Source organism: Phalacrocorax carbo, chromosome 3 (assembly GCF_963921805.1).
Source record: "Phalacrocorax carbo chromosome 3, bPhaCar2.1, whole genome shotgun sequence".
Taxonomy (NCBI): Eukaryota; Metazoa; Chordata; class Aves; order Suliformes; family Phalacrocoracidae; genus Phalacrocorax; species Phalacrocorax carbo.
This window is the reverse complement of record NC_087515.1, coordinates 96,828,161-96,851,237: the sequence shown is the minus strand read 5'-3', so window position 1 is coordinate 96,851,237 and position 23,077 is coordinate 96,828,161. Positions and strand designations below refer to the sequence as shown.

General features: G+C 37.9%; 1 protein-coding gene across 4 annotated transcripts in view; it reads left to right on the top strand.

Annotated features, from left to right (window-relative positions):
• The window catches only part of COL19A1 (collagen type XIX alpha 1 chain), a 215,218-nt gene that overhangs the window by 93,499 nt on the left and 98,642 nt on the right, over positions 1-23,077 (top strand). For all 4 annotated transcript variants that reach the window (XM_064447840.1, XM_064447838.1, XM_064447839.1 and 1 more), the window contains 3 exons: positions 4,287-4,340; positions 13,832-13,885; positions 14,558-14,593. In XM_064447840.1, the coding sequence (XP_064303910.1) occupies positions 4,287-4,340; positions 13,832-13,885; positions 14,558-14,593 (144 nt within the window). The remainder of the gene's footprint in view (positions 1-4,286; positions 4,341-13,831; positions 13,886-14,557; positions 14,594-23,077) is intronic.

Genomic DNA, 23,077 nt, shown 5'->3' with positions numbered 1-23,077 from the left:
CAGCTGATGTGGTAGTTTGCCTTTATATAGCTGCTTTGGCTTAGGAATGCTTAGAGCTTGCTTGGGAATGTGATGTGTGACACTAAGTGGTAGTTAACCAGTATGAACATCTTCAGTATTGCTCATTCTATGTAAGTGAAGCAGGAAGGAAAGATCTTTCTCCTGACATGTTATCCACCTTGGACAGGCATGACACATGTTGATTGGGATTCTTTCACAAGTCTGCGATAGCGCAGTTTGGAATCATAAGTTTTTTGGTCAAAGTTTCTTGATAAGTGTGTCTACTGAGCTCTTTGACATCCTGATGCCTACAAAGCTTTGTGATCACCTACTTTCTTGCTGTGTCTGAGTATCCTAAATAGGGGGTTTGGGAAGACACAGGCTTCATGGTGACATCCTTCCAGGTCATCACTGTTGATTTCAGTTTACTAGAAATAGAAATGTATTTCTGCAGTGTTTTATGCTGTCTCTTGCTGAACCTCCTTAGGTAATAGTCTTATGTGATGCAGGGTTACAGCCTGTTTGGAAGTAAGCTTCGTTTCCTTGCATAGTTCCTCTCAGTGAGAACTGAAATAAGTTCATTAGTCTGTGTTAATTTCCCCTCCTTTTAAATGGTATAGTGTCTCAGCAGTCCTAAGGTGCTTCGCCCTGAGTATTTCCGCTTTCCTGAAGTGTACTATCCCACATTCTGCAGAATGGGATAGAGCCCTTCATAACCCCAGCTCTCCAGACATCTATCAGCAAAACCAGAAAGAGCCATAGGGGTTTTTTGAGCTCAAGTGCTGATTTTTTAAACTCATAACTTATTTAGGAAAAAATCAATAAGCATTACTATGAGCTGAGTTCAGTTTAAAAGAAGCTATGGAGAAATGGTCACAAGAAAAGAAAATTCACATAGAGCATTCTGCTGAGACACAGCTGTAGCAAAACACAGAAGAGTATTTAAAAAAAAAAAAAAACAAACAAAAAACAACAAACAAGCAAGCCATATCTATCTTAAAGACATGTAGGGTAAAATCACAGAGTTTCAGAGATTAAAAATCATAAGGTATCCACACTGAATTAGTGATACTGTGTAACTTGCATACTTTGGACAGTACTTCAGGTGTTGTTAACGATGGTACTTTAAAATGCTTGGAACAAAGTATATCAGGAACTCCTGATTAGTATCATTAACAGGGCAGCACTGCAAAAAAAAAAAAAGCTTTACCTTTTTAGGTAAACTTTTAGGTATGAATATATTTTATTTCCAGATACATTACTTTGCCTTTATAGTGAGGAAACAGTATTCAAGGAAAATGAGGCAACCTTAGAGTGGACAAGTGAGTTGAAAGCCTGTACCCTCATCATACAGAGGCCACACATGAACCCCTGGCTCTAAAGAATGTTACCACTGAATTCAGTGTAACCGCCATTACACGCAGCAGACTGGATCCCTCCCAGAAGTTATACTGGAGCAACCCCATCAGCTTCTTCCATTGGGGTAACTGAAAGCAGAATGCACCCAAAGAAACACAAATAATCCAGTGTTATATTGGATTAGTTTTAGTTAACTAATAAACAAGGCATGGCACTTCCAGAGTTTTGTCATCCTGTTTTTGCAATAAATAGTCTTTAATTGTCTCATCTGAATATAGTATCTAACCCATCTGAAATGGTACTAACACATTTTTCTCTTTTTTTTGATAATTTATGAGGTAAGCCACAATGTTGATTATTAACAGCCGCCTCTACACTGCAGAGTGGCTTCAGCGATTCTGCAAATTGGCTAGATTTGAAGCTGTTAATTATGCAGTATAGTGCGATCCATAAAAGCAGAAATGAGCATGACTTGGCTCAGTTCTCGTGAGAATAAATTGTAAAAATTGGACCTCTGTTTGTTTTGAATTCTGGCTTCACAGAGGACATGGACATTCCATATGACAGGCTTGGTGAAGACAAATAATTTACTCCATTAAAAAATCAGAATAGGTTCACAGTAAAATCACATACCTGGCAGAAAGCCCATGGTTCTTTGGACTCTACAGAGGTCCGAGGCTCATTACAGGGGGTGCTTTTTATCATTTTGTCTAAGAAACTGACAAACAACTTAAATCCAAATATCTTGTAAATCATAAGGAAAGGAATTTTTCTTTCTTCCCTGCATTCCCAGCCACGCTTGTATGTGCCTAGAACTGCCCACCAGCATTTTAAAATTACTGTCTGCCTGGTGTAGAAGAAAAAGGCACAATCTCCAACACATGCAGCTCATCTAACACCAAGGCAAATGACAAGTGAGGCTAAGGGGAGGGTCATCTTTTGGCTTAGGCTCTCTGTTTATGTTTTTGTGTAAATGTAGATGTTGCATTGCAAGTTATGACAAGATACTTTTGCCTTAGGTTTCCACCTGTGCGTGAAGGAATTTACAGGATTCTACTACTTCATATTTATATAATTTTCTCTTAAAGTATGAAAGCAAATAAACAAATTATAGAAGAAAAAAACAGCTCCATGAACTGGAATGATTTTTAAATCTTCTAGAAATATATTTAGATAAGGAGATATTATGTCAAAAATATGACTGTACTTTTCTAGCTGTTGCAAGATTGTAGCAGTGTTACTGATACTAGTTGAAAGATCCTGAAAGGGGTATTAAATGTCCAGTGTATCACAGTGATGAAAAATAAAGTTATTTTTGTAGTTTCTTCTAAAAGTTTAAGTGAGCTATTTAAAAAAAGAATAGTAAGTTTGGGACTCCAACCGCTATTTTTTTAAACTAACAGTGAAAGAAAATTGCTATCTCAACCAATCTCAATCCATAGAATAAAGAAGACTTTATAGTTTAGACATACTAAAGTAACCAGTGTTAAATTCCTATAACTGGTGTCATTTAAACTTTTGCAGTAAATGCATAAATTTATCTGGTTTAAATTATATTTTTTTTTTGGACAAGCAGGAAAGGCAATACTTGAGCAAAAACCTGAACAGTATGATTCAGGCTGATGCGTAGCACTACGTTCGTTATCAGGAAGATGTATTAAAATGGAAACAATGAACTAGCGAAGCCATCTTGTGCATGGGATTACTAAATTCACAGTTTGCTGTTGCTAATTTGTTAGTAAGCTTCAGTTGTTTGAGAAAGCTCGTACAAACTCATTTTGCAAAACTGATTATTAGATGAAATGCCCTCTGTCATTGCCACTGGAGGAATAGCTCTGAATCAGGGCTGTGTCACAAATGGAGTTAGCTGAATTATCTCAGTTCAATACCATTTACCTAACAGAATTATGAAAATGATGCTGACATAATGAATAGGTTCTGCTCAAGACAAATGTAGTCCCTGGGACATAATGGAAATTCAGTGCAGGGCTGTTTACTCTCTTTGGTTTATTAAGAGCTTGGACAGGAGTAAAGTCAGTCCTCATGCTTTTATCAGAATTATGTTACTTTTAATGATATGACAAAGGTCAGTCTAGTGACAGAGATGCAATTATAGAGCTGTTTAAACTTGTGAGTTCTGGAACGCATTCTCCCTTAAATTACGCTTCTTAAGCGGGTGTATTTTATTCACTTTGATGAAATATGTGTTAACTAGAATAGCATGGTAATTTGAGATGATACAGAACTGAATCCTTTTATGTATCCTACAAAGAATATTGTGTTTTGTAGTCAGTGTTTCATGAGCCAGGAACCAGCCTGTATAGTTGTTTCTGAAGGATCTTTCCCACCATTTTTTTTTTTTTTGTTCATAATGTTTTTCATATTCATACTTGTGAGAATACTTTCAGAACAAAATTTATTTCCATTTTTCAAATGCAGTCAGTGAACCATATACCAGTATAAGTCACAGAGAAATTATAATATTGAGGACAGTTCTGTTATCAGATATTTAAAACAAGAATTGTTTATTAAAAACAGTCTCAGAGTGAAAGCAATTAATTTAATGTCAGTGTTAAGATTTTCAAAAGGAAAACTGTTCCCCAGTGTAAATTTCTGGTTTACCACCATGTACGCGGAGCAGTGTGAGAAACAAGAATATTTTTCTGTGGTAAGACTTTATGGGTGATCGGTGGCACTGTGAAGTACAGAGAACTGTAGCTCTCAGAGTGCTAGACATTTTTCAGAGGCATTTATTTGGAAAGAATTTCTCTTGGAGTGTAAGAAATAGTTTTGCTTGTACAGCCAGCAATGTATATGTAGCACTTCATGTAGAGCAGACCAGAACCTTAAAATATTTTTGCTCTTAAAATGTGTCATGATTAGTATTTGTCTTGTATATATAGTAAAATAAATATTCATTCTTTTAGGGCGAAAAAGGAGATAAAGGAGAACCAGGACCAGAAGGCATTCATGGAAGAGAGGTAAACCGAATGATAATGAAACAAATCAAGTTACAGACTTTTGGTGGGATGGTTAAGCAATGAAATTCAGAATTTATGTAAGGAGAGTGATGGATTTAGAAAATGTGTATGCCTGAAGAGTTAACATTCGCAAAATGATGGGGCAAGAAAAAGAGATGCATTCAGGTGAGAGATGAGTTCCTAGGGCTTAAGGAGAGCTTTGGGTAAGGATGTGGTAGGTTCCATGATATTTCTGCCAAGGGCTCATGAGATAAACTAAAACAAGTGTGGGGGTTAAAGCAACACACTATAGATGAGAATCATTCCTGGTTGCATAATCTGCTGGAAAAGACGGCATTTCTGGAGGCAGGGTAAAGCTAGGCCTGGAGCCTTGGTTTCTGAAAGGAAAATAGGCTGTTAGCAACTCCTGGGTGAGAGCCATGGATCACTCACTGTGCCATGTGGCTCGCGTGATAGAGAATTTGAGTTAAAATGTCTTTTTTTTTTTTTTTTCTGTGCCAGGTTTCACTGCCTACTTAGTTAATTGGTCTGGTCCATATTTGAGGTAGAGCATGAATCTGTGTCTAAAAATACTGGATAATCCTGATCACTGAGTTCACATTCAAACTTGAATCTGAGCTAACACGACAGACACATCCAGTAATAAACCTTACTTTTGCCTGATTTATTTTTAAATTTACATTTATTTTTCTATATATCAAATCAAAATGAAAGGGCAGAAAATCAGATATTTTTTTTTTCAGTGCAATACTAAAATGGCCTACCAGCATGATTTGAACAGCAAGATTAAAAAAATAAATCAAGCCAGCAGTTTTCTTTATCCCTCTCTTCCCCTCCTGTTTCCACCTTGACCTAGCTGGGGTCAACCTGGCTTTAGGTTTAATGCAGGATACTGTTGGCTCTCCGGTTGCAAAGCATCGTAGTTGAAGGCAGAGAGTATCTCACAGAGGGACCTGAACCTGACTGTTCAAATTCTGTGAGGAATGACTGGCATTAGGACTGGAATCCAGATACAGGACTTGGAAAAAACATTCAGCAAAGCTTTTTTAAGCAACTTGACCAAAAGAGTAAAAGGCTCAACATCTGACACAAAATTGCTGTGACAGTAGCTGGGACTACTAAAAATGCAGTAAAACGGACTACATAATTACGACAATTTTATGTCATCTGGCTTTCTACGCACACTGTAACCATAAAAATATTTTTCCTATTTTAGATTATTATAATTTAATGCTAGAAAAAAAACAGGCTATTTTTGACTAATAGTGGATGTCCTCCGTATGAAAATGTATACCACGTACCAAGCTGAAACTACATTTAGGTATTCAAAGAGGTATTCTCTTGTAGCCTGCCTGTCTGTAAAGGTGAACCGTATACTTCTGTCATGCATACATACATGCTGACAGCATGGAAAAAACACATCTGTGTTTCTTTCCATAGCTCTGGGGACATTTCTGTGTTGGTCTTACACGATCTCCTTTACTACATGGGATCTTGTTCCATAAACCTTTTAGGAAGAGTAAGGTATACCAAGTATCTGGTGAACTCTAGGACATATTTGACATAGCGGCACTGTGAAAGTGTAAAATACCAAACCTTTATATTTTGAAATATTTGCTGAACTGTTGTAATGTGTCAGGAAATGGTGGATTATCATCACAGGAACTGTCATTGAAACATTTTAGAAGTAAAATTGCACAAGGCAATATAACATATTGTTTGAATCCACACATAATTCTTTTTTAACAACACTTATAAAATGCTTTGGATTCAGTTATCGCTGTGCATGGAGATGCCCGTCATTAAGTTTAAATGTAAAAGACTGTGTATCATTGACTCCTGGTTGCTATCAGTGTCGCTCAAACTCATTCCGCATAGAGAAATGTAACATCTGATATTTCTGAAATAATCAAGTTAATCTGCTTACATTGGAGTATTCTGCAGTACTCTGTAAAGAAAGCCTGAAAACACTTAAAGCTAGTGGTGTCGACTGCTGGCAGCTGTTGTCTTTGCCTGGGGGAGAGAGGGTTTCTGTACTCGCAAGTGAAGAACTTGAAGATGATGCCTGAATATTTTATCTCGCACAAATAGTAGAAACATATTTGAATTTATTTTAATAAAAATCGGGGAAGTAGGTGTCACAGAACAGTTTTGCTTGCTGTTACTACTAGTGCTTTCTTAGCTGTAGAAAGAATTCTTGCTGGAATGAAGTAGCATGACAGAGGGGAAGCCAGACCTGATTTGGAGATTAGGCTTTCTGTAATGATGAAGAGATACCTAAAAAGTTTAATTCCCTCATCCCTCACTGGTTGTGCTAACTGGGTCAGTTAATCTCATTGAGAACCAGGTTTGGATGCAGGAACTGTGAGTATATTTAACTCCTCTGCACATCTCCCAGTTTATCACTCCAGGAATCTGAGCCAAGATCTACAATGCTGTGTCCCAGTCTGGGACATTATTCAAAATCCATCTGACAACATGAATAGTTACTATAAATACTAGCAATGTCATTGCCATTGTTTTTAGCTTCTGAAGGAGTAGTTATAAATAACTTAATATATTACCAATGTAGTCTTGCGGTGCTATGTGTTCACATTACATCTGTAAGTAGGTATTTCCCTGTATAATAGGAACAGCCAGTTTGCTTGAGTAGTGTCTCTGTTTTACCCGTTGAGACTTTTTTAGGCACTTGACACTGATAATGCTATCATTTGTATCACTGTGCCAAGGGAGCATCACAGACATGCTGTCTGAAAGAAATTCTAGTAAATACAGTTTCTTCTCCATCGTGTTAATATCCCATATGGGCTAAAGACAAATTTGCAATACAAGTATCCATGAAACTATCTGTGGAGTAATATCTATGTTGTATTGATACTCTTGTCAGCTCAATTGAAATGGAAAGAAAAACTTCATAATTGGAACTTTTAGACTCTTTTTGGAATCATGTCATTTTCTTGAGCAGTGGTGCAGGTAGGAAGTGAATACCATTTATGTTTTGCTGACGGAAATTAAATTCTTCAGCAAAAATAAGTGAAAACAGCAAGTTTTATCATATCTGTTGGCATGTGTCATGCATAGCTACAGGAAGAATACAGCCTTTCTTGTAAATTGTAAAAAAAAAAAAAGGGTGAAGAAAATCTGAAATTAAAATCTAGTGTATAATCTCTACAGCATTAAACCAAGTGATTCACTAATTATGTTTTTTTCTCCTGCTGGGAAAGGTTATACCCTAAATGACTTTTTAAAAACTTTACTAAATAAGATTTTGTTATTCTTTACATACCTGATGTCAAAGGATGGACTTCTGAAGTTCAGTGAGCAATGAAAAAAATCCCAGGTTTTCAAATAAAAGATGGGAAACATATTGGACCTTTTTATTTTTATGCTTGTGGAAAAAGGTGAACAGAAGTATGAACATTTTTTAAAGGGATCCAGTGTATTGATATGATAGTAACAGTCATTTACCTTCACACCATCGTGGCCTGTCTCTCTAATCTTCAACTCTCTTAGTATTAGCACTGTAAGGAAATATTTGCGTAGGAAGGGAAGAATCCTATTGCTTGCCAGTATGAAGTTGCTTATGATATTTAATTATATCCAGAGTTTGAAGATTCTGTTAGGAACAAAAGTATAAGGAGACAGTAGGATCCAGAAAATTCCAGCAGTGTAGCAATTTGAAGTTTTTGAATGACACTAACAAGAAAAAAGCAATGGCGATATTTAAAAGTGCATGAGACATAAACTGGAAAAATAGTCTATTGTTTGGAGCTTTGAGGATACTTTGCTAAATTAGAAAAGTTATTCCAACATTTATAGGTTGGTGTACAGCTGACTCTGAAGCTGTTGTTTTAATTTATATTTTAAGGCTGCTCTTGGAGAAAGTGTAGTTCTGTTGTCTTACTCACTAGAGTATTTCCAAGTTTTATTACTCGGTAGAAATAGTTGATTTGATCCATAATAATTTGGTTGCCCATTGTTGGTTAGTGTGTGAGATTGAACCAGAGTAGTCTAATGCAGGCCAGGGAATTGTAAATAATGAATGATGTTTTTCCAAACAGATATCTTTTAGAGTGAAAAACCAATTCTCCTCAAAAGATTATGCCAATCTTTTCCAGCATTTTCCATTGCCACATGCGTGCAGCATAGCTTACACTGCACAAATAGGTACATTTCCACTGGGCAACACTTGGCTGCTGCAGGAGCTGCTGGAGTCCTCTGGTTGGGGCCCAGCTGAGCTTTGCATTTTTTCAATGGGAAAAGCATCTGTCAACCGGTGCTGGTAGATTTTACCCATTTCATCTCTTTTCTGTGATGATCTGTAAGCACTGTCTGCTGCTGTCTCTCTCTCTGAAGAAGGTTTTCAGTGTATGATACAGTTTTCTCAGGCCTCGGTGAACCTGCTAGAGTGCATTAAGTCAGAATTCATCAAGTAAAGCATTAGGGCACAAACAACATGTTTTACTTGGAGGGAACACTTAACAACAATTTTCCTGCCATTCTTGAATAAGAGTTTTCTTATTGATAATTTAATGCAAAGCTAACAATTCAGTAATTTTGCTTTTTTTCAGACTTCTCTGATCAAATTCATGTCTGATATTATGGTAAACATTTTGTCTCAGGGTGAGAGGCTAATGCACTTCTCAGATATTTCTCAGCTGTGGATAAGTAAGTAACTGATGGCAGCTGAGAAAAGGCTGTGGGTGCTGTCTTCTAACACTACTGGTGAGGTTTGCGTTGTGGCCGATATCTGTCTCTTCACCTCAGTAGTTTGTCTTCAACGAGCTGTTAAACAGAACCCTGGCTCTTGCTGCCCCTGGTCCCTCTGGTCTCCAGTCCATACAGAAACCCTTCAGTCCAGTTGTTTGCTGCCAGGCAGCGTAAGCCTTAGAAACTCTGGCAGCTCTGTAAGGGATTCCCAGTAAGCTTCCTCTCCTTACCCTTGCTTTCTTTAGTCTTCTGTGTTTGCTCCCAGATCAGCTCATTGACAGTCTCCTGCTGAAAGTCTTCGTTAAACTTCCCTGGCCTATCATTCACATCTCCCTGTTTGGGCTGCAGAGTTTCTGTCACAAGGATTGCCAGCTCGTCGGTCTCAGCCAGAGAGGTGTCATCTCATTAAACCCTCACAGATCCCTTCTGTGGCTTTTAAATCCAGCTGAACATCACAGTGTCAAGGTTAAAAAGTAACAGATGAATCTGCAAGAAAATCTGATTTACAGAAGCAGATTCCTTTAAATTACAGGATGCTTTCCTCATCCTGTGCAAGCACCAACACACGTTTCCCTTTTAATGTAACTCCTGTAGCTTATATTGGAGTACTCACAGAAGGGGTGTATGTAGTTCAAGTTGTTGCTGTTGTTTGATGGGCAGGTTAGATGATACTCCTAGGGGCTGGGATTCCTTCGTAGGTTAGTTCCTGAGACACTTACAGGCATGTGATTTCCCAGCACAAGCAGCAAGCTGTGAATCCTCTGTTCTCTTCATCTTCTGTCCTTTTTGCTAGTAATGGTAGTAATACCAGTTTGCAGATCACCATGTTGACCAAAAGAATTGGCTCAGGAAAACGTTTCATTCCATTTTGTCACAGAATCTTTGACTGTTCTGATCTTAACCAAATGACTGAAAACATACAAAGTTAAAAACTGTTTCATTTTCTAGTTCTGGTTATACCTGGCACTTCTTTTGAACGAGTAAAATTTTGTCAGGCTTGTTAAGGAAGCTATTTACTACATCACTAAGTAAAGTGTTTTGTGTTTTTTTTTTACCATGGAACTCCAGAGCACAGCAGACATTGTATGAGATTGCTGCTGGTTTAAAAGGAAAATTCAAATAGAAAACCTGTCACCTTTTATGCCAGAGTGTTGGAACACCATTAATAAAATCCCATCCTTCGAAGAATTTGTGAAACTATGATCCTTTTTAGAGCTTTAAAGGACAGTTACTGTTTTTTAATTGTTTTCTTCTCCCAGTCCAGTTGGGTTTTAGGGTGGCTAAGACTCCAGTAAGCTAATATCACAGAAAAGTCTGGTTAAATATTTGTCAAAAATAGTGTCAACCAATATGGTAACTTCTCCTTTAAATTCCTTCCACCGGAGGAAATACCAGTCATCCTCTTCCAAACAAAACGCTTGCTCTAGTTTAATTTTTCTCCTGTGGGCCCCAATTTTGCTGACTTTATACCCTTATTGATATTTGTGGTATACTTGTTTCCATAATTTCTCTGTTGGTCAGCAATTGTGTTACAGTAATACCTGTCTTATTAAATGTATATATATAACATTTCTCATTTCTGCTGTTTCTCATGTTGTTATCTTGTTGGCCTTGAGCTGGCCTTATACATGCATGTCCTAAGGCTTACTTTACATTTTGGCATCCATAGAGGAACCATAATGCATATTTATTCTGACATCTAAAAAGACCAACCTTCAGTCCTTACAGGGGAGAAAAAGTACCAGCTGAAGGCAGTTCATGAACTCCCAAATGTGTATTATTGTATTGCTCCCAAAAAGCTAGAATTAGATCAGGGTAGAATCGAATAATTAATTTACCCTCTGGTATGAGGGCAGCTGGATTTTTTACTCAGTTCCTGACTTTCTGGCAAATCGGGTAACAGACTCCTTAGATCAATAGAAAATAGCATGTTGTTGTCAAAACTGACCTTGTTCTCCTAAAATATTGCAGAAAACGAGCTTTTCTAATTTAAAGCTTAATCTAAAATCATCCAAATTATACCTGTTTAGATAACCACATCCATTTTACTGACACATCCTGCTCTGGTCTCTGCCAGAGACGAGATACTCTACTGTACTGTGCTAGAAGGGCTACAGATTTGACTTAGCACGGGAATACTTACTTGTTATGTCATTTCAGAGACAGTCAGCAGCAGCTAAACCTCTCAGCAGCTTTAAAAGGATGGCTGTACAGAAGAATAGGCATGGTGCAGTACCAGATGTGGTTTTGGAAGCATTCGCTATGTCTGGAACTTATGAAGATAATAATATTTTTAAAAGATACATAATGTGTAGAAGAACAAGAAATATTTCTAATGGGCTAACCTTTTAAGCAGGTTTTTTTTTTCCTGACACTACTTTTCTTTCTTGGAGTTTTAAATGGCAAAGAAAAGCTAATTCAAGTATTTTAAAATAAATACTTTATATAAAGCTTTCCTGGGTACTCAAAAATCCTGCTTCAAACACTGTGATGCTTGGTGTCAGATATGTAATTTCCCCTTGTCCTTTTTATATGAGGTCGACCTCTGTGGTCATCATCTCTGCAGTAACTGTCAAACGGCATACCTCAATGCGGTGCACTGCAGGAATACTACTAAAAGCTTTAAACACACCAATTAGGCAAAAATTAGGTTCATAGTTTGACAGTGGATGGTTTAGGTTCAGTATCTTTCACTTGCAGTTGTCATTTATATTCAGTAGAGATACACACAGATTTATATTGCTGTCTATTGAGTTGCAGATTTTTTTTTTACCCTTATCTTGTCTCTTCTGTAAATATACAGCCTAAGAGATAATTCTTAGACCTATTGTTCCACTGCTGATCTGGTAATATTGTTTCTAAACCAAATCCATACAGTTTGCATACCTGAAAAATCCCTAAAATGGCTTTTTAGAATACGACATGGTTGTGTTTTATGCAGGCTTTCAGAAGGAGGTGAAAAGTAAAATGTAGTAAATGGAGACAATATTAAAACTATGTCATAAATATGCAGATTGTAAAAAGAAAGCATTTTTTTGGCTTGGTTTTTGAATCCATCTGCCTATTACATTTTTTTAAGTTCAAACAGCAAAACTACTTCTGATTTAACTATTACATATTTGGCAAGCTTAATAAAGGACAAATCAAAGCTAAATCAGGGGTATTTACAACAACCACAAATTTAATCCAAAGTGGGTACTTAAATGCTCATATAGTTCTAAATGATGTTCCTTCCAGATGGTGAATTAATGTAATTTTAGCAGGAAGTGAAGTTGCACAAATATGCAGTATTTAGAACACTCACTGATTTAATGTTTCTGTACCCACCAAGGCACAGATGTTACTTATCATTTTCGTGCCAGTTGTCTCTATCTTTCTAATTATTGCAAACTGGGGAAGAGACTTTGCAAGGGCAAAAAGGGGGCTGGGAAGAACTTAAGTTAGTAAACCCTAATTCAGGTGTAGATGAATCTTTTCTGTCCTCGGCTTACTTAACCTCCACAATAATAACCATGGTGGCCTAGCTGTGGCGTGTCTCATTATGATTCGGTCCTATACTGCCTACATTATTGCCATTCGGTTTCTAAGTAAAATCTTTGAACCCGTAGAGCTGTCCCTGACTTAAAATGTATATGGTCTCCTGTCACATGCCTCTAAAGCAGTGATCAGAGGGAAGGCACAAGACAAATCTCTTGGCTTAAAAAGGAGTTCCTGGTAGGTAGGTCCAGCATCAGAATTAAGTTCATTCCTCACTGCAGAATGGCTTGAATTTGCTGGTCATATTTCAAAACCTCTCTCTCTTCAGTGTGTTTTGCAGCAAGGAGAAGACAACAAAGAATATGTGCTGTGTGCTAAAGATTCTTTTGGGGGGAGTGCTTCTGGTGAGACATTTAGTGGAAGAACTGGATATTGTAGAGGTAGATCCAGACTAGATACAAGGAGGAAGTTTTTTACAGTGAGGGTGGTGAAACACTGGCACAGGTTGCCCAGAGAAGTGGTAGATGCCCCATCCCTGGAAACATTCAAGATCAGGTTGGACTGGGCTCTGAGCAACCTGATCTAGTTGAAGATGTCCCTCCTCACTGCAGGGGGATTGGACTAGATGATCTTTTTAGGTCCCTTCCAACCCAAACCATTCTATGATTCTGCAATTTTGAAATTGGTGTGTATGTCATGTGTAAGACTAGGCAGTATTATCTGCTTCTCCAGCTGAAGGCAGAACTAAGGAGGGAGGTCTGAAGGACTCAGTTATTTCTCTAATTGCCTTTTCAAACACTGGTGCATATTGGAGTGTTGGAGGATGTGCAGCAGCTCTGAGCTGTACCCTGCTGTAGCTCCCCAGCTCAGCATTGCTACTTGAAACATAGAATCCACAGCTATCTGTCCACCTCTGCCTGTTTCCCAAGTTTAGCAGAGCTTAAGTGAATGAACTAGTGCTTTCTCTAGTATTCTATTTTGTCTTTTCCAGCCATGCAAGACACAAACCTACTGGGACTGCAAAGGAACTTTGCATTTCTACATGCTATTTGCCATAATGGGGCACAATCAAGCAGATAGTTTGGCTTCGTATGTTTAATTATGTGTTGAAGACACATGCAGTCTTCCACAGATGTTTCTCTGTTCACAAAACAATTAAAATAAAGAATTGTGAAATAGTAGTGCTAATAATGTGATAATATTTAAAGGCTTAGTTGGTTAGTGTATACTAATTCACAACGCTACAGGATTTTGTGCAATGTTTCCACAGATGACAACAATATGCATTTTTCTTCTTTGCCTAGGGACTAAAAGGTGACCCTGGTAGTCCAGGTGTAGCTGGTCCTAAAGGAGAAAAGGTACTTTTTTTATCTGTAAAGTTCTATGTAGATACGAGTGTGCATATTGAACACATTGCCTTAACTGCGTGACGAACTACGCTGCAGCCATTTGTGTAGCTTGAGGGTTGAAGAGCATGAATACAGACTAACTGTTAACATGGAAGACAAGTACTCTATCACAACAAATTTTGAAAGAAATTCCAAGCAGGAGCCTAAATTCGATGTTCTGAATTGCTCTCTGGGTGCTCTGATTTGCTCCCATGGTCTGAACCTGAGGGCTCACAGCACGATTTGTACCTCAGCGACCTCATTCTGTGAACATTTTACACAGTCAGATGCCTTTACATATGAGAGCTGTCACACTGACTTCAGTGGCCACCTTGTGCATGGAAGCTGCAGCTTGTAATTTAACATATGCAAATGTGTTTTGAAGGATTGCTTTTTTAAATCTGTGATTCATTTATGTAGAGGCCTGCCATTTTTTTTCCATTTAACCTGTGGTGAACTGTGTACATCTACACCATTACTGTGAAAGAATATTGCTTTGCTTATGTATTTTCATAACCTGAACATGTTTGATGATTATACTGAATTTACTTCTGCAGTGGTGCATATCCTCTAAAATGCCTAGAGGTTAAATATGTATAACTAAAGATATTGCCAATTTACTTACTCTCCTGTTTTAACTAGGGAGATGCAGGACCTCCAGGACCAGCTGCCTTGAGTGTAAGTACACGTAACACAAAAACAGACAAAAGAAAATCACTAAGAAATGTTGCATATTTTAACTTATTTGCAGTGTAAATACTTTCATTATTAAATTGAAGAGCCAAGTCCCCCTGTTTGGAATGCCTCTGCATTTTCTATATGAATTGTGAAGCAAGGAAAACCGAATCTTATAAATATAAAGAAAATAAGTATATTTAAAATAACTTGTTTCCCACTAAATACTAACAATAATATTGGGTGTTTATCCTGTGTATAGATAGTATCAGCTGGTTAAAGTGAAAGAATTCCCTTTTTTTTTTTACTGGAAAACATTTTTCAGTAAAAGCTTGCAAAACTAATCAATGCTTTTTAAGATATTGTAAAATATTCTATTGCCAGGTTATTTTATTAAATACTTAGTTATGAGTGCAATGCCATATGTACAGCATAGTATCATATATATAGCATGCATATATTCAAATTTGACACACAGGACCCTGTTTTCAAAAAGTTAAGGATGTGGGGTCACATCCAGACGCCCAATAGATGTGAGGCTGCCACAGCTCCTTGCCCTTGGGCCCAGCTGGTAGCGAGCCTGAGCATGCATTCCCAATAGGCACACAAACACACATACAACAAATATAGACAGGTCTGGCCACACAAGTCAACATAGACACATTCAGTATTCCCACAAACACAAACAGCACTAACAGCCTCATCCTGTTATCATCTCTGGCTGCTACTGGGAAATACATACATCTCTAAAACGTGCATCCCTCTAGTAGCTGAGCTGACACACAGCCTAACCAGTAGATGCCTCTGCTCCTGGTCTCTCCAGTTACTGGCACCTGGACATTTAACCCCTCAAGGCTCACAGCCCTGTTCCAGTTGCTGGTACAGACCTGCTCACTCACAGACACCCACACAAAAACACACACGACACACATGCACACACACACACATATATATATATATTCCCCTGGCTTCCAGGTCATTTTACCTACTCGCGAGCCAGTCCAGCTTAATGTTTGCTGTTGATCACACACATACTCTCATGCCTGTGCTTACTTCATTTGTTGTTACCATGAAGATAGACCATTGTCTTTTATGAAAGACATGATATGCTTCAGTTTCCTTGCATGACATGATAATGCTGCTACAGATAATAGAAATAATTAAAATAAGTTCAGTATTGGCTTAATTATAGTCTGTTTAAATTTCAGTGATTGGACAGGTTTAATAATATTTGAGATTAACATATGGTTCAGTATGAAGCATTCTCTATGCAGAAAAAGAGGTTGGTTGCAAAATTATTTTCACACAGAATAGAAAATTGTTTAGAGTTTGTACATTCAAACATTTGCAGCGTTACATGTCATGGTTTTGACATCTAATACAATCTTTTTATCTTACATAATGACCAGATATGCATAACAAAATCACAGACTGGACAGGAAAAAGAAATGTAATGTTGTAATGATGGAAAATTGCTTCCTAGATTCTTCTAAAGAACAATATTTCAACAGTTTAGGGTTTCTATGGTTTCTACAGTTCTCAGAGGGAAAAAACCAAACAGGTATCTTCCTTTCTTTCTTTATAGAAAAAGTCTGTGTATCAGACCCAGGAAGTTGCAAATTTGCTCACTAATTTGTTTATTCCATCCTGTAATTGACCTGCAAAAAAGAATATGTGAGGTCAGACATAATGATTAGTTGTCTTTCAAGTGTTAAGGAAACACTTCTTGACTATGGATCTTACAGTTTCTTTGTGAGGATCTGATACATGCCTGTGCACCAGAAAAGAGAATTGACCTGCATATTAGTTGTATTCTGGCTAGATAGTTCCATAGAGATGGTGAAAGAAGTTTTTAATTTCCTTGCAGTGACCTGTGCCCCGAGCACGTACGAAAGCTAAAGAGAAATGTCCCCAGAATTCTCCAGGGCAAGCTTTGCTTCGTCAAAGTAATAAAATCTGTCTGTGGTTTTGCTCAAACTGAAATGAGAAGGCCTCCCATTAAGGACAGTCCATTTAGGTAAAAACGGTTGGGAATAGTGCAAAAGAGTGTGGCAGAAATGAAAACAAAGAAAAAAAACTCCCCAAACCCCAGGCTGTAGTTCCACAGCATGAATAGCTGTGTTATGAACTACTTCTACATTATTCATATTACCTATGTAATCCTAAATAAACATCATAAGAACTATCATTCATACTGTAAATGATTATACATTGTCTTCTACCTCTCTTAATTTCCAAGACTGCAAGCAGCAAGAATCTCCATTAGATCTGAAAACATTGAAGGATGTAACCAGAGACCCATACCATAAAAATAAATTGTGCTCTAAGGTTTCAAAATTAAGTTGCCATGTTTTATGGTACTTGTTTTTGGATTAGGAAATCTAAATATCCGGTATCTTGATTTCCTGGAGATAAATTAGTACTGTGTCCCAAGATCAGTGTCTGTTTGCTCCAGTTCATGTCTTGCTAGGGGTAAACAGGGCCAATTGTGTCCTTCAGCTCTTGAATATAGAGTCAAAATGTGTGTTGAAAGGTTAATGGTGAAATATTTTTAATAAACAACCTTGATTCTAGGATTGTAACTGCAATAGATGGATTGGAGCAGATCTTGCTTCAGATATATTATTACAGGCCTTGAAAGGATCATTGAAATAGAGATAGGATACTTCTGAAGATAAGGCACAGGAAAAACAATTGAGGTTGCCTATTTTCTGTGTGCTATAGGACCATAGAATGGTCCTTTTGAGCATTTATTGTGTTAATGATGGAAAAATGACTGCATCCATATTGGTAGCAGCACCTGGATATCTTAGGCCTGTTTTGAATGTATTCATTGTCTTCAGTTGCAGTTGTGGACACTTAGTTTTCCTAAGAGTCATACTCAGACTATCATAGTCAGACTATCATAGCAGTATGATATCGAAAATCAGAAGCTGCTCTCAAATTGACTGAAATTATTGCTTCTGTACCTTAAGTGATTCACTTTCATAAAATGAACTGTCAAAGAAATATATTTTTTTGATTATAAAATGCTGTGCAAATATTTCAGTTCAGTTGGTTCAGGCAGAGCAAGATGTCTCTGTGCTGGTACATCTACTGATGGTTGTTTCACACTTTTTAAAGGAAACATTTAAGTTTTAGGAAAGCAGACACAAGTCTTCGGAGGGATTTTACTAACTGAGGTACTGAAACATTTTTTTGTGTAGCTGCTGAGAGAAGAGACCAGAGCAAGTGTGAATTGGTTTAGCAGTTTGAAGACAGATTACAACACTGTGGGAATATATGGCCCAGCAGGAAGGCTTTCTCTCTCAGCCACTGTAAATAGTCATGAGTTTCTGTTGGCAAGAGCTAAAGGACGATGAATGACATGAATGGTGGTGGCTTGGGGAAAATTCAGTCTTCAGAGTAATTTTATTTGTGTGACTTCTGTGTGGCCGTGACTCTTATGATATATAATCATGAAAGGAAGATGTTGTATCTTGCTGTGAATAAGTAGTAGGTCAGATAATATCAAGGTTCATGTGTCACTGAATGAGAACTTACTATGTCAGGACCATTCATGCTGTTACAGCCAAAATGTGACATCAGCGTTTCAGTTATGAACCCTATTAAAGCAAAGTTTTAAAATGTTCCATTCATTTGGGACTCATGCATAATGTCATGAATTTATCCTCTACTTACAGTAATTTTTAGTTTTCCCTGATGTGAAAATGATTTATTTCTTTTTATCAAAATGCAAAATTAATTATTACATGGGGGGGCGGGGAGGGAAGAGGAGTGAAAATAATGACACACTGTTAGAGCTAAGTCCAAAATGCATTTGGGCAGGGTAAGAGGGAATATTGAAAGGGACTTCGTTTTCCTCAAATCAGACGACTGGACCTGGGTCATCAACCTTCTGCCCCAGTGCAATTGCATATTGAGGCTGGTGGGAAATAATGGCATTACAGAGCTCTGCTGCCCTGTGCAGCTCTTCCATTCCTATGTATTTCCATAGAAATCATACAACAGTGAAATAAGCTGGGAAGGCCCACCATATATGCGGGTCTCAATATAAACTAGAGCATCAGCAGTGTTGTGCAGGGCCAAAGCATTCTCCCACACACAGGCCTGCACCTTGGTCCTGTCCTCAGCATGGGGAGTGTGAAGGTGGCAAAAGGCTGTGCTGCTTCACTGCACTCATTCCCAAACAGCTGGTTGAAGGTCCTTCGGTCCGCAGAGAGTTGTCTGTAGGTAATCCACAGGAGCATGTAACAGTAAGTAGTAGTAGAAACTCTTGGGGTTTCTTTTATCTGGTACCTGTGAAAGTCTAAAAGGTGTCAGTGATCCTGTGTTAAAAGTGTTGGGCATCCCTGCCCTCCAACAGGAAAAAATGTGTAAGAGAATGAAGTTATTGGTACTTGGAGGAAAAAGCTGTATTTTTTTAAAGTGTTCAGCTGACAGATATAGCCACTATAGTCTGCATTTAACAAAACTTCTCACTTGCAGCAATAGCAGAGACTTCAGAAAGAAATTGTGTATGCCTGACTATATTTTTCTGCAGTGAATAGAGATGACATTAGAATTGCAGCCCATGTGTTTCTGTACATTTCTTTAAGACAGCTATGGAAGTCTTGTTAATACAATATCATCAGTCTTGCATGATGAATTAGAGAGAAAAAAAGAAACAGCATTGTAGTGCAAGATATGCTAAGCTGTAAAAAGAAATACATGAAAAACATTGTAGGCTTTATGTAGAATCCTAATGAAATTAGTAATTTCAGTAGTTCTAAGTACATTTGATTCATGCATTATTCATACAAATGTGTTTTAGTGGCTCAAATTGTTAACTTTGACATATATGTGCATATTCAAGCACTTTTAGTAAGGATGTAGAGTTTTTCTATGTTTCCATGGAGACAGTTAACACCACACAAGTCAAGATATATGTATGTATTTTGTCTCCTCAGTTATGGTGGTAGTTTTATGGGAGTAGTCCAAAGTCATGATTGATTCTCATCCTTTCTTTATGCTGTCTTCAATTTCTCTGGTATGTTCTTTCGTAATTTCTCTGCAAGTACTAGATGTCTCCTTTCTTTAGAACTTTTCAAGGGTCTTATAATGCCTGCTGGGAATATATTTTGAAATTTTCTCCCTAATTATGCTCACTTTATGCAGGCATATGTTTAGTCTTTAAAAGTTTAAATTCCCTGATGAATTGTACTGTAGCCAGGGACCCTTTAGAGAATAAACAGGAGGGATTGTACTGCTCTGTTATGTGGTTTTGTCAAAATGTGGAATTTAGTGGCAGAAGCTGGGGCCTGTTTTCTGCAGGGGCACAGCTGGCTCCACAGCTTGCCCGCTCTGGTATCCCCAGCTTAAGCCTGTGCGTGCCGTGTCAGAAGAGTGACAGGTGAGGGAAGGTACCACAGCCATCTCTTGTAAAACATATGATAACTATTCCTCTTGACACTCGATATGCTGCTTTTAGTTCCTGAGGAAAACGAGCGTCCGTCCGTACGTTCCTGCGAACCTATCCCTTTCAGGAGTTATAAAATAGTCATCCAGATGGCACCAAGTGTTTACACAGAAGCCGAGGCTTAAGTCAGTCACAGACAGAAGTCCCCAAGACTTGCTTACTAAACAGATAGTTGGAATGTTGGCTCCTAGGTCTGGTTAAATCGAGCCGAAGGAAGCTGGCGCACAAGTGCGGCACGGAGGCGGCTGCAGGAGGAAGCTGCAGATTCAGGCCCAGGCAAGTTCCACCGTCACTTTTTGGCTCTCTCCTCTTTAAACAAACATCAACAACAGATTACGCTGCTTTCCCCTCCGAGCTTTGGCAGTTATTCACGTAAAGCTAAAATTCACTTTCGGCAGTGTTGCCTGGGAATTTCACAAATTCATTTTTATGCAGTATTTCGGTCATAGTGTAATTATTTGGCGTTTATATGGAACTCCAAAGAGGAGGTGTCTGGTGTCCCAGTGTTCTTGCTGTTGTAATGGGCAGCAGTATTTCAGATGATCTTTCCTGAAAAATTGTGTGCCAGTTTTTGCTTGTCTTCATAACTGCACATGATTCCTTTCTTGTCTTGCACTGAAAAACAAGTCATCTGAATAACTTCTGTTACTTAAGAAAGGGACACACACTCCCATTAGTAAACATCTCAACTAATACTGTCCTCTCCTTCTTTTCATGTAATCATGTAAAGTAAAGGAGAGCAATTCTAGTTAATTAAAGAAAGTATAGGCAGAAAATTATATTTTCATTCAAAATCTCTTCTTTTCAAATGCATTCCTCTAAGAAAAATATTAATTTTATCTACTTCAGCTTCTTTAATGAAGGTGTATTAATTTCATGAAAATATTGAACTGTTCAGTTGTTTTGCATGAGGTATAGTGATCTTTAATTCTCGCAGTATAACTTGCAAATATACTCTTTAAAAAATGCCTTTTAAGTATGGAGGCAGATCCTATTAAGATTACCCTTTTGGAGAAATGGAAGCTGTTCTAGCAGTTTCAGTCTTTTTTTTATTTTCTTTATGCAGTAATACTGATACTGAAGGCAAAAGTGAAGATTGATGTCTCAGCCTTACAGAAAATTTTTCAAACATTTGCAGACTGCTAAGTTGGCATGAATGTGATTTACATGTCCTTCATTAGAAGAATGATTTGAGAATAGTCCCATATGCAGTAGACATCAATGTAAAGAATCATTTCAAATTACTCCTCAGGATTTTAAATGATACATTTTTTTGCTTAGAAAATAAACCCATGTCTATTAAAAGTTCTGCTTTCATGAAGTGTGAACTTCTGTGAAATTACTCTTCCATTTTCCCTTTGAAATGATTGTCTCTGAAGCAAAGTAGATTTCAAGTTAACAGAGCGAGCTACAGAAATGACCAAACCCAAAGCATAACGAGATCAGCGAGGAACATATTTTCTGTTTGTTTCAGTAATAAATTATCATGAAAATGTAGCTGATCATGTTTTCTGGCAGACTGAAATATTTCTGCTAAATGCTGTCTCCTTTCCCACAGAGGTAAGTGGGTTGGCAACAGTTTTGAAAGCAAAATCGTGGCCTATTCCACTTCACACTCCCAAGCAAAAGAGTATTATTACTGCAGTAGCAATAAGAGGCCAAATATGGGCCACAAATCTTTCAACTTGCCATTTTGACTTACTTCAGTAAGGATGTGAATGAGACTAGGTCATGTTTGGAAATGCAGAAGATAGAGGTACGTGAGATAAGTGGTAATCTAATTTCCCTCACTAAATGGAAATACAACAAGAAATTAGTCATTCATTTGTGATTTTCCTGTGCCATTTTTCCAATTATAGCTAAATTTTGTAACATTGAGGTGTGTCTGCAGGCTCTGTGGGTTTCTGTGTGGGTGGTGATAGGCAGTCTTGTGGGTAAGAAGAGGAAACCATCATAGTCATATTTTAAGATCTCTCTCTTCCTCACCCTTCTGTTTGGGCTTCAAGGCAGGGCAACAGGACAGTCACAGAAAGTAAACTGGCTTGAAGACATCTGGGAAACCAACACTGTAGCCATCTTGACTGCAGGGAAGGTGTTTATATTTCAGCTCCTTTGCTTGCTGAGGGTAATACCCTGTTCTTACATGAAAGGAAGCCACTCATTTCCCCTCAGTATGGTACAAACAGGCCAAAGAGGAAAGTATCCTCAAGATAGGATAGAAGGATCATAGTGACAATCATGAACTGCAAAGTAGAACTTGTTGTCTGGTAACACCTCCAGATAAGTAGGTGAAATTGAGACCTGACTGAACTGCATCTTGATGCATCCTGTCTGGGATGCTGGGACATTCTTGCATGAGTGCAGCCACAGCAGTATTGTTCATCCCATGAGCAGTATTTGGGTGGCTGGGGAACGCACTTCAAGACAGTCACGCTGCAGCTCTTTGCCGTGATCACACATTGTGTTATGTCAGGAATTTGGAAACCCATGGTCACTTTTTACCTCACTATTGATTTGTGTGATTCTATGCAGCTCTACTTGTGGGTTTTACAGAGGAATCATTGTATATGTAATTCATCAGTGTGACGGCTTTTCTTTATCCTGGGGAGAACTGTGCATTGAAAAACTGGGTCAAGCTCCTGTGGTGGGAGTTGTCCACCAATTCACTTAAAAAAATGTTTAAGTGTTGATTTTGTTTCTGCAGAGCTGTACTTTTCTGTTTGTAAACATATTGTTTCCAAATTGCTTAGCCAAATCATGTCTGTTATAGATGGGTCTGTTTAAAGTAACAAGTTTCATCATTATAATTCATCATATATATTCAAATAGTTAAATTCTGTTCTTACATTACCGTGAGGTGTTTCTGCATGCCTAATTCAGGCTTTGTCTCTGTCTTTGCTTGACTCTTCTCACTAAACTACATACATTTTCTCTGTCTAGTAGCATTTATTCCATAAAAACTGGGGTCATGTGTTTGCTGGAATTCATAGTGAGGAAAAAAATGGATGAGAGTAGTTTGTGTATAGAAC